The 12,860-nt window shown below is 40.5% G+C and overlaps 4 protein-coding genes and 1 pseudogene across 6 annotated transcripts in view; all 5 read right to left on the minus strand.

Annotated features, from left to right (window-relative positions):
• LOC101554848 (protocadherin alpha-C2) overlaps positions 1-12,860 on the minus strand; it is a 236,676-nt gene that overhangs the window by 193,594 nt on the left and 30,222 nt on the right. The window lies entirely within an intron of this gene.
• LOC105943052 (protocadherin alpha-1-like) overlaps positions 1-12,860 on the minus strand; it is a 210,956-nt gene that overhangs the window by 158,769 nt on the left and 39,327 nt on the right.
• The window catches only part of LOC101549903 (protocadherin alpha-4-like), a 176,337-nt pseudogene that overhangs the window by 158,768 nt on the left and 4,709 nt on the right, over positions 1-12,860 (minus strand).
• Positions 1-12,860, minus strand: part of LOC129406117 (protocadherin alpha-3-like) — a 183,997-nt gene that overhangs the window by 158,766 nt on the left and 12,371 nt on the right.
• LOC105943053 (protocadherin alpha-4-like) lies at positions 8,283-10,772 on the minus strand. Its single transcript, XM_012933035.2, has one exon. It carries the CDS (start codon positions 10,710-10,712, stop codon positions 8,283-8,285), a length of 2,430 nt encoding a protein of 809 aa, XP_012788489.2. The 5' UTR covers positions 10,713-10,772.

The following is a 12,860-nucleotide window of genomic DNA, read 5'->3' on the forward strand; positions in this document are numbered from 1 at the left end:
CGGTTCTTGAAAGTGGACACCAACTTGAAGGGAACATGGGGGGTTAGAGAGCAGATGACTTGTCCATTGGCACCGGAGTCTCGGTCAGACACGCTTATCAGGGCGATGACAGAGCCAAGCGGAGCATCTTCTTGGACAGGCAGAGATAGTGAGGTTAGGACCATCTCTGGAGTATTATCATTCTCATCCAGGATTTTTACTATTACTTTGCAGTGTCCAGTTAATGGGAATGTACTTTTGTCTATAGCATCAACATTAATTTCATATAATTCACAGTCTTCATAATCTAGTTTCCCGTTGACTCTTATTTCCCCACTATTGGAATTTATTATAAATTTAGATTTTACCTTGTCAAGAACAAGATTACTAAATAAGTAAACTATTTCCTTATTAATGCCCTCATCTACATCGGAGGCATTTAGTTTAATAACTAATGTCCCATTCGGCACGCTTTCCAGTAATCTAACATTATAAACCGGTCTATCGAATTCTGGTGCATTATCATTTGCATCTAATACAGTGATCAATAACTGAACTGTACCTGTTAGTTCAGGTTTTCCTCCATCGGTTGCAATCAGTATTAAACGATGTTCTTGAGTTTCTTCTCTATCCAGTTGTTTCTTCAAAACAAGTTCCAATATAATTGTTTCTTCTTCATTTGTTTTAATATCCAAGTCAAAATATTCATTAGGATTTAACTTGTACCTCAATTCGGCGTTTATTCCAAGATCCATATCAGAAGCGCCCTCTAGTGGAAACCTGGAATCCACCATTCTTGACTCTAAAATAAATAATCTTTGTTCCTCTCTGAAGAATCTAGGCGGGTTGTCGTTAATGTCCTTCACATCCACTTCCACGTAGAAAACCTGCAGAGGCCGGTCCACGATTACCTCCAGGTGAAGGCTGCACTCTGCCCTCCGCCCGCACAGCTCTTCGCGGTCGATCCGAGAATTCACAAACAAAATGCCATTCTGCAGGTTTACCTCCAGCAGGTCCCCACGGTCCTTGGACACCACCCGGAATAGGCGCGGCACCAGCTCCGCCAACTCCAGCCCCAGGTCCTGGGCGATGCGACCCACGAACGTGCCGTGTTTGGCCTCCTCGGGGACCGAGTAGTGGAGCTGGCCGCTCCCTGCCTCCCAGGATGCGAGGAGCAGAAGGCACAGCAGCAAGCGGGGGGGAACCTGGATCTCTTCTCTGGGAATATACCATTGCAAATTCGTTGCAACTTCCTAATGTCTATTCACTTCCACACACTAAAGCTTTTGGAAACTTAATTAAAAAAATCTGGAATTATATTCCTCTCCTTTCACCTCATCCACAGAGTGAAAAAAATGGAGGACTTCTTTTTCTTTCTGTCTAAGGAAAATAACCTGAGGATGAACCTTCTTTGTAAAAAAAAAAAAGTACCGACAAACTTGTGGTTTCCAGCGCCATCATGTGGATATAAGGTAAGGTCGTACTTTGTTATGCTGTGTTTACCTTAAATATTTCTCAATTTCAAGGATTTTTATCAATTGCTTACTTCTATTTTGTTAATAAAATATTTAAAACAATATATCAATTTTTATTAAAATATTGATAAATACCAACAAAGTCTGTACTAGTTTATCTTAGTTTATCTGTATAAGTTTGCTATAGTTAGAAGTTAAATGTATTCCCTAACAGACCTTGAATGTTTTTAAATAATTACTCACTTTTTGTTTTTAAATATTATTTTATACTATTTATACTATGACTTTACTTACATCTGCTATACATAAAACAAATTTATATTCCTATTTGCAGTATTTAATACTACTTCTTGACATTATTTTCAAAACAATCAAAATCTTTTAAATGGTATCTTGTCTGAGTTTCATTTTGAAAGTCTTCTTATTCTCAGCTGTTGATAATCCATTTCTTTCTTTTCTATCTATATTGGTTTTGACACAAAATCATGATACAGAGATTTTAATTTTCCAGATGTTCAATTTGCAATATTATTGGTAAGTATCTTGAAGTCAGATTCATCTGAGTAGTGTTTCTTCAAGTCAATATTTCTGACAAATCATTGTCAATAGGAAATATTAAATCCCATACCTTTGCATTTATATAGCAAATAAAAATATTACTAATGTCAAGATAAATTAATCCACAAAATTTTTTAAGTTCTCTTAGAAATCTAGACATTGTAAACAAGTTGTATTATTATCTGGGTTATGATAACTTACCTCTTTTTAATCCTACAGTTCTTTGCTACATGTTAATACTTATACTTCACTCAATAAATATGGCCAAAAAAATGTCCCTCCCAAAAAATTAGTCACTAAAATTACTTCCACTAAAAAATTCTTAAATCTTGTACTTGTGTATATGCTCTCAGAATATCTTTAGGTGAACACCTGGCAGCACTCAGGGGCTACTCCTAGTTCTGGGCACAGGAATCAATTCTGGCAGTATTCAGTGTCCATGTGGTACTGATGGACTGAAATGGGATCAACAGCATGCAAGGCAAACATTGTAATCTCTCCACTATCTCTCCAACCCATCTTAAAAATTACAAAATCTTTCTTACCTGAGAAGATAAGGGGGTCCAAGATACCAATAATTCTAATACTTAACACTTTTATACATAAGGCATAAACCTCAAATAGTTAATTCTGTTTAAGTGATATGTGGAAAGTATTCTTTTGTGGCCTTTAATTTTGGGGACTTAGGGCCACACCTAATGGTGCTCAGGGATCACTCCTGCAAGTGCTCATAGGACAATATGCAGACTTACCACTCTGCAAAACAACTGAATTGTATTGGTACTATAGGAACAGCTTAAAATTAAATAAAATAATAGTAAACAATATAAAATAAATTATAATTCAATTTCTAATATTTAAAGTAGCAATGCCAAAATGTATAACTGAATTTGTTTCTCATATAGTCTTAACAGTATATTTACCATGTCTTTCATATTTAATAATTCTATGCCTTTACTAGTTTGATGCCCTTCTTAGCATCAGATAACTCAAGCATCAAATAATTTGAACAAAAATCAATTTTGTAGACTGCATAATAGTTACTTTTTACATAAATGTTGATATTGGAAGAGACAATTGCTGAAATGTAAGGTCAAAATGAAATATTCAATAATAATAAAGAGAAAAAATGATATTAGTGGCTACCCCTAGCAAGGCAATGGTCAGGGTCCACACCTGATGGGGCTTGGGAGGCCATATGCAGTGCTGGGATCTGAATCACTGTCATGGCTGCAGCTACATGTGAGTAAGTAACTTAACTTCATTATCCCTATAGCCCAAGTCATTTTTAAAACAGTGAGAAGGACTAAAGAGATAGCTCAAAGGAACAGGTTCAAAGGACTAAACATCTGCTTTCCATGCTGGCTAGGTCCAATCTCTGGCACTTCACAGTCTCTCAAGAACCACCAGGAGCAACCCCCAAGAAGAGCCAAGAAGAGCTAGAACACCACTGGTTGCGACCCAAAACCAAAATCAAACTACAGAGGAGATAGCTGATATGAGATATGGTTAAGTTATTCAACAATATATACCTTTAATGATGGAAGAGGAAAGAGACAAACTGATACAGAAAAATAATTGAAGGCAGACAGCTCAATGTTTTCATATAAAGATGAAAGATATGAAGCCACAGATTCAAAAACCTTAAAAAACTATGAACAAGATGACACACAAGCCAACTAAAACAGTATAGAATACCAAAATGATTTTTAAAAATCTTTTTAAAATAGGACTATGGGGTGGCTGGAGTGCATGTTTTCATGCTGATGTCCTGGATGTGATCCCTAATACCATATTGGTTCGCCCAAGTATCCCCAGAAAAAAACCTGAACACCAAAATGGAAAGTAACCCTTGAGCACCAAAATATTTGACCCCAAAAATAACTTAAAATAAGAATAACACTCAATAATAATTTAAAATAATAATCATGGACCAGAGAGACAGTACAATGGGTAAAGTGCTTTTCCTGCATGCCATTGACCTGGGTTCTATCCCCAGCACTCTACATGGTTTCCTAACCTGCCACGAATGGCCCTTAAACTCAGACTCAGGAGTAAGCCTGGGTCTAGCCATGCCTGAGAACACTTGAGAATAGCCAGGTGTTCCCAAAAATAAAAATAACAAATGGAAAAAACTGTTAAATGAAGCTGGATGAGAATAATAAAAATGCAAGCCACCAAACAGTACGCAGGATAGCAGCTATTATCAAAAAAAAAAAAGATGACTGGAATGTCATTTTGAAAATACTCTGGAAAAATAACTTCCAACCAAAATTCATTCTGATTTGTTTTGGGGACACAGCCAGAAGAGCTCAGGACATACTCCTGGCTCTCTGCTTATGGGTCACTGCTGGAGGAGTTCAGGGGACCACTTGGGGTTCGAGGGATTAAATTAGGGTAAGTCACATGCAAGGGAAACACCCCACTCACTGTACTATCACTCCAGACCCACTTCCAACCAGAATTTGATACTCAAGAAAACTACCTTCCAAATGTGGTAGTGAAATAATCATATTTCCATATAAGCAGATGTTAGGAAAATCTTTTCCACCACTCGAAAAATACTGAAGAATTTTCTCAGAAGAAAAAGTGATCCCAGGGGCTGGAGCTATAGCACAGCGGGTAGGGCGTTTGCCTTGCACGCGGCCGACCCAGGTTCTAATCCCAGCATCCCATATGGTCCCCTGAGCACCGCCAGGAGTAATTCCTGAGTGAAGAGCCAGGAGTAACCCCTGTGCATAGCCGGGTGTGATCCAAAAAAACAAAAAAAAAGTGATCCCAGAAAGTAGAAAAGTTGACTGTATAAAATGATAATGGGAATTTATGTTTATGATATATGTGAAATTAAAAAGCATACATTAAATACCAATGGGAGTAGGAAAGAGATGCTGTTACACAGAGTTTTAGCATTACATGAACATAGTAAAACCATTTATTTAGAGCTTAACATATAAATTATGCTTCTTAGAAAATCTGGAGTAAATAGATGAAAAAGTAAAATAAAGTTAGTATAACTAAAAGGATAATAAAAATAAAATAAGAATAAAAATAAACTAATCCAGAGGAAGACATAAAAAGGAAGAATAAAAGGGAATTTTAATAACTAAAAATAGTATAGCAAATATAGTGCTAAATTATTTTAAACTTTATTTTTTATTTCATAAATGACACAAAGTTGGGGGCTGGAGTGATAGCACAGCGGGTAGGGCGTTTGCCTTGCACGTGGCCGACCCGGGTTCGATCCCCAGCATACCATATGGTCCCCTGAGCATCACTCAGGGGTGATTCCTGAGTGCAGAGCCAGGAGTAACCCCTGTGCATCGCCAGGTGTGACCCAAAAAGCAAAAAAAAAAAAAAACGAAAAATGACAAAGTTGTTTGCTACTTCTACTTTACTCACTACTAGTGGTTCTACCTAGTGCAACAAAACACGAGGTAAAAAATGTAAGAATAGGAAATTAAAAAGGCTGTTATTATATATTGACAGCATCAGTATCTACATTGTAAATATTAAAAATGTATAGAACGATTCATTAAAATTAGACATCTTACAGCTAAAGAGATAGTACAGCAGGTAGGGGCCTGCCTTGTATGCCACTGGCTCAGATTCTATCTCTGGCATCCTATAAATTTCCCCAAACGCTGCCAGGAGTAATTTCTGAGTGCAGAGCCAAGAGTAATCTCTGAGCATCATGGGACGTGGCAAAAAAATTAAACAATTAAATTCATAAGATATCTTAGCAAATAATATGTATAACATGTCAATATAAAAGACAACATCAGGGCTGGCTTGATGACTTAAAGGAGAGGGCCATGAAAATTAACCCCAGGGTAACCTCCAAGCACAAAATCATCCCAACAGTCCTGACTTCAGGAATCCCAACAAGAAAGGATATAGAAACTGGTTTAGAAAGTTCTCAGGGCAAGCAAGAGATTAATCCTTGATGCTCTGATGTGCTGTAGAGATCCTGATAGCCAATAGCAAGGGGTTCCCAGAGAATGAAATATATACCAGTGTTAAACAGAAAAAGTTATTGATATTTATAGTGATCGCAAATGATAAGTATCTACAAATACAGTGAAGACACATGCAATGACTACTCATAAATTTGGAAGCTTACAGATTATTTACCCGCATAGATGCATGTTCATGTACTGAATCAGTTATTATAAAGATGTCAACTTGTGCCATGTTTCTCAATATACTCACTACAAATTAAACTGAAATGTCACCAAGATTTGATAGAATTCATAAACAAATTGAAATGGACATAAAGGAAGCAGCATAGCACTGATGCAACTATTTTAAAAATAAGTCAATATGGGAACCGGGGTGACAGCACAGTTGGAAGGGCATTTGCCTTGCATGTGGCCAACCCAGGTTCAATCCCCAGCATCCCATATGGTCCCCTGAGCACTGCCAGGAGTAATTCCTGAGTGCAGAGCCAAGAGTAACCCCTGAGCATCACTGAGTGTCACCCCCCAAAAATAAAATAACATGGATTCTTTAAAAATATATATATAAATAAGTCAATATGAAGGTGGAGACTGCCTCAGAGTTGTGGAATCAGCCATGAAGACATGGCAAGGCCCTGAGTTTGATTACTGGACTGCTTGGGTCCCCCGGAATACTGCTGGATATGGCCCTAGTGTTATCCAGTCCTTCAACCCTAAGCACTAACTCAAGCACTGAGCCAACAGTTCTATATTAGTTAGCACAACATCACCATAATTGGTCCATATTTTAATAATAATGATAGTAATAATAATGATGATAATAATAGGTAAGAATATAAAAATAGCCCATGCCTATGAAATAGAAAATTGTTTTTAGAATACATGAAACTCTAGTCTTGGTTCAGTTGAATAGCCAAAAAAATTAATCTGTATTTATATATCTAAAGAGGAAAATATACCCAATAGATTGTAATAGAATGGGAACAGCAAAAAAGAAAATATCACAAGAAAACTGTTTTCACAAAGGAAGATAGATAAACTCTGCTTAAAATTGCCCATTGTTCAAAAGACAAGATAAGGGAAAGAGTAGCAAAATTAAGAAAGATGTTATGTCCAGAATGAGAAAAAGTTCAAAAGCAATAGGAAACTATTCAAGATACTTAAAATAAATCATGCAACATAGATTATAAAAATGATATAGTATTATAGACATTTGCTCAACCTCATTAATAATTCAGGAACCAAACATTTCAAGAAACATTAAATAAATTAAAATGGGAATGTAAACCAAATCCCCAAAATTGGATTTTTGGAGATATGGCTACACACAGCAGTGCTCAGGGCTTAGTCTTAATTCTGCACTCAGGGTTCACTCCTGGCAGACTGAGGGGACAATATGGAGTGTGGGGAGATCAAACCCAGGACAGTTGCATGTAAGATGAGCACCCCATCCACTGCACTATCAATCCACCCCACATTTAACAAATAGGAAAAGATGTAGATAATTTAACAATGCTCAGTAAGACAGAATAATAGTCAATAAGCACTGGAATGCACTGCTAGCTTGAACAAAAAGAGGTGAAAGCATTTGGGGAAAATCTTGGCATTATTATTATTATTACAGACAAAGATATAAATAATTATTATGCCTCTAATCTCAATTCACTTTAATATAGAAAAATAACGAAAGTCATATACTCAGGTACCAAAATATTTACAAATACTTTTAGGTCAACTCTATTGGAAATAGAAGTAAAGAGGAACAATGTAAAACCCAAGATAATGGAATACATACCTTGGATAATTGTGTGAAATACAGTATGCAAAGTTATCAGCTTATTACATAACAATATAAATAATTTAATAAGCTGGTGACATATTTGACAAACAAGAATATACACGGGCAAAGCAAAATTTGTGTGATTCCATTTACATGATACAGGAAAGAAATGGGTTATGAGGGCTAAGGTGCAGTTATTATGGGAATAAAAAAATAGAGGGACATTGAGCAATTTCTGATAAAAAATTTTCACTTTCAGATAAGCGAACTATATTTTTCTTTGCACGTATAATATATAATGAACAAAAGAGAAAATGAACTCTTCACTAAAAATACTTAAATATGTGAAAATCGTACAAGAACATAAATCTAGTTACAGAATATATGTATAATAAAACAAGCAAAAGCAAATGTCTAGATGATACACCATTCTAGAAAATATGACTCAATATTGTCATGTAAAAGAGGCATTAAAGAAAATTGGATTCTAGGGAATTCTAATAAAAATTATTGAAAAGAAAATACATATTACGTTCAAGAATTCAGAGTGAATAAACGATAATGCAAACTAACCTTTGAAACGGAATCCCCATCTGCAGGTTGCAGTTCTCCATCTCTTGAGTCAGGTACACAAGGGCTGAAGGCCATGAGGTCTGTCTTGGGCGGCCCCTCCCCCGAGCACACCCTCTGCCGCCTCTGCTGCGAGTGCGACCAGCTCCCCACCGCGCTCGGCAGCACCAGCGCGGGCTTCCCCGCCGCGCACGCCTCCTCGCGGGCCGGCGACGAGCAGCGCAGCGCCGTGTACAGCAGCAGCGTGAGCACCAGCAGGCTGGACACGGCGCAGATGGCCACGATCAGGTACACGTTCACGTCCACCAGCGCCGCGCCGCCGCCCGCCGCCGCCGCGCCCGCCAACGCCGCCCGCGACGACGCCTTGGGCGCCTGGCCGCTCTCCACCAGCGACAGCAGCATGGTGGCCGTGGCCGTGAGCGCCGGCTCGCCGTGGTCCTTCACCAGCACCAGCAGGCGCTGGCGCGCCGCGTCCGCCTCGTCCAGGCCGCGCGTCGTGCTGATCTCGCCCGTGTACAGCCCCACGCGGAACGGGCTGCGCGCGCCGCCCGCCGCCGGCGCCAGCTCGTACGACAGCCACGCGTTGTAGCCCGAGTCGGCGTCCACGGCGCGCACCTTCGCCACCACGTGGCCCGCGCCCACCGAGCGCGCCACCAGCTCGCTGCGCGCGGCCCCCAGCACGCCCGCGCCCGTGGGCAGCAGCGCGGGCGCGTTGTCGTTGTCGTCCAGCACGAACACCTGCAGCGTCACGTTGCTGCCCAGCGGCGGCACGCCCGCGTCGCGCGCGCTCACCTGGAAGCGCAGCAGCTCCAGCTCCTCGTGGTCCAGGGGCTGCAGCGCGAACACCTTGCCGCTCTCCGCGTGCACCGACACGTAGCTCGACAGCAGCCGCTCGCCCACGCGCCGCTCCACCAGCGAGTACGACACGCGCGCGTTCTCCTGCGCGTCGGCGTCGCGCGCGGACACCGTGAAGATGTGGCAGCCAGGCGCGTTGTTCTCCTTCACGAACACCGTGTACTCGGGCTGCGCGAATGCGGGTGCGTTGTCGTTCACGTCAGACACCTCCACAGACACGCTGGCCGTGGCCCACAGTGGGGGCGAGCCCCCGTCGCGCGCGGTCACCACTACCTGGTAGCTGGACACGCTCTCGCGGTCCAGTGCGCTGTCCAGCACCAAGGAATAGTAGTTCTTGAAGGTGGAAACCAACTTGAAAGGAACATGGGTATACAGGGTGCAGGTTACCTCCCCATTAGTTCCTGAGTCTTGGTCCGACACACTGATCAGGGCAATGACGGTGCCCAGTGGAGCATCCTCTCTGATTGGGAGAGACAGAGACTTGAATTCCATTACTGGAACATTATCATTGCTGTCCTCAATTTCCACCATTACTGTACAATGGCCAGAAAGTGGGGGCTGGCCCTTATCACTGGCGTCTACCGGAATTTCATACGATTTGCTTTCTTCATAATCAATATATCCCTTTACCACAATTTCTCCACTAATTGGATCTACATGAAACTTGGATTTCACATTTGGTGTAGTATCCGCTGAGAATAAATAAATAATGTTTCCATTTGAGCCTTCATCTGCATCAGAAGCATTGAGCTTAGTTACCAATGTTCCATTAGGAACATTTTCTGGTAATTTTACTGCATAGATTGTTTTGTCAAAAACTGGGGCGTTATCATTGGCATCTAGTACCTTTATGTGTAACTGAACGGTGCCAGTCAGCTCAGGTTTTCCGCCATCAGTAGCTGTGAGCACTAAATGAAGTTCTGGGGATTCTTCTCTGTCTAAAGGTTTCTTTAATACCAGCCCAAGACGCTTTGTCCGCTTATCCACGGAAGGCATTTCCAGTGAGAAATACTCATTGGGGCTCAGGGTGTAAGTCAGCAGCGCGTTCTGCCCTATATCCGCATCCGAGGCGCCCTCTAGTGGAAATCTAGAGTCAAGCGGTTTGGATTCCGCCATAAATAGGTTCTTTTGTGTAGCAGGGAATACAGGCGAATTGTCATTAATGTCCTTCACCTCCACTTCCACATGAAAAACCTGCAGCGGCCGGTCCACGATCACCTCCAGGTGGAGGCTGCACTCCGCCCTCCGCCCGCACAGCTCCTCGCGGTCGATCCGAGAATTCACAAACAAAATGCCATTCTGCAGGTTTACCTCCAGCAGGTCCGCGCGGTCCTTGGACGCCACCCGGAACAGGCGCGGCACCAGCTCCGCCAGCTCCAGCCCCAGGTCCTGGGCGATGCGACCCACGAACGTGCCGTGTTTGGCCTCCTCGGGGACCGAGTAGTGGAGCTGGCCGCTCCCTGCCTCCCAGGATGTGAGGAGCAGAAGCGAGAGCAGCAGATGCCGGAATTCCTGGCCGTTTCCCCAGGAAAATTTCATCTCAAATCTGTTGCGTTTTGTTCTCAAGAAGGGATCTTGTCTGAAAATAATTCTTCTGACTATTCATTCTCCGTCCCCCAGCATCTGGATCACGCACACAGTTTCGTTACATTAATAACTAAAGGCGTTGGATTTTTCTCTTTGTCATCAATGTTATGGTGGAGAGCGACATCATGTGGCACCAAAGGTAAGTTCAGCTGGACTGAAGTAAGTGAGACCGCATTTGTGTGACTCTGAGTGTGATTCATAATCCAGACAATGTAGGCAATATTTGCTTCCTTGGAAATCTTTTCACACAGGTTTTAAATATTACAGAAACCGGATATAGTTAACCCACACTCATAACTATAAAATTGTGAAGATTCTATTAGAAACATTTATGAAATTTTTTTGTCCTGAGAAAGTGGGAAGGATTTTGTTAATGGCAGCACACTCCTCATCTTTGGATATCATATTGCTGGCTTTAAAGACTCCAGAGAACCTATCTCTAGGGAATCTCTCTGTTCCAAAGTTTAAGCAATTAAAAGGGAATTTTGCAAGAGTTTTTAAAGAACCAAAGTCTATCATAACTTAATTGAATGTATTCCTTAAATCATCCAGGAAATTTTATCGAGGAAATAGGATGCTGTGGTATATAACTTGGAAAATTTAACCATGGACAAACGGGGACTTATGAGATAGTTCAAGACTTAGCTGCTTGCCTGGCCTGTAACTGATCCCAGAGAAACCCTGAATCTGAGCCTGGAGTAGTCACAAAGCACAACAGGTATACCCAAAAGCCAAAATAATAAATAGAATAATAAACTTAATAAACAAATAACTCATGAAGAAAAATACTCCAAACGTACTTTTTAATTTTGTATCACAGTTGCAGTGCTCAGGTCTTATTCCAGGCTCTATCTTAGGGATCACTCCTGGTGGTGCTCAAAGGACCATATGTAGTGCTGGGGATTGAGCTTGGGTCAGTCATGCACAAGGCAGACACCCCTTAATCCCCGTGCCATCCTCTCCAATCCCCCAAGTCATTTAATTCTCTGGAATTCAGTAACCTCACTCTGAGTAAGACTGGCATTCCCTTTTGTCCCTTATTGTTTATGGGTACTTCCTGTTCTCTCTAGCCTCTAAAATGCCTAAATATATATTTTCTCCTAAAGTGCCCATGTATTTTACTTAAATTGCACAATTTTCCGCTTCCAAGAACACTTTTCACTGACAATATATTCACTTCATCCCTGCTTATATTTACAACTTCCATACTCACAAAGTAATATTTCTGATTTTATAACTGTTTAAAACTTTATTGGCCAATGAAGACTATCATGCTTAAATTAAGCATGGCCATGCATTTTAAATTTACTCTACAAAATATGACAGCAATATTTAATAAAATATTACATTAACTTCTATCTAATGGCATTTGGGTATGTATGTCTAATCCCTATTTGAAATATCAATTTTAAATAAGAAAGTTGTATTTTGATAATTATATAGTTTCAACTACTTAGCTAGTATCTGCTAAATGAAAACTTAATACAATGGCTTACTTCTATTAACTTGTAAAAATAAATGTATTAAGTTAATTATTCGATAGCCAGTCAGAAAAATATGCTATTTCAGCAATCTCTATACACTACAAATACAAAAAGATACCTTAACCATGATAGTTGTTATGGTTAAGGTATATTTTAGTTTCCATATTTAAAACCTGATTTATTGCTGGTTTTTATTCTAGTTCATGGTAGTCATGATCACTGAACTATCTGGTTTACACAGTCATTGAAAAATTCCCAATAAATAAAGTATAATGTATTTCCTGACATAAAAACGATTAATATAGAATAAAATGCTGGAGCTGGAGCTATAGTACAATGAGTAAGGTACTTGCCTTGCACGTGGAGGACCTCGGTTATATTCCTGGCAACATATAAGGTGCCCAGAGTACTATCCTAAGTGCAAAAAAGCATGACCAGGAATGACCAAGAAGCACGCGGCCAGAAGTAAGTCTTAAGAACTACCAGGTGTATCCATAAAAAATACAAAAAAAGAAGTTTCTTTTACTATCTGAGAATCCTAAAGGTATATTTGTTCAAAATACTGAAAGATGAGAAACACTGGGAGGAGGTGAAAAGAGATTGTCCACTTACTTTG

Source organism: Sorex araneus, chromosome 6, assembly GCF_027595985.1.
Source record: "Sorex araneus isolate mSorAra2 chromosome 6, mSorAra2.pri, whole genome shotgun sequence".
NCBI lineage: Eukaryota > Metazoa > Chordata > Mammalia > Eulipotyphla > Soricidae > Sorex > Sorex araneus.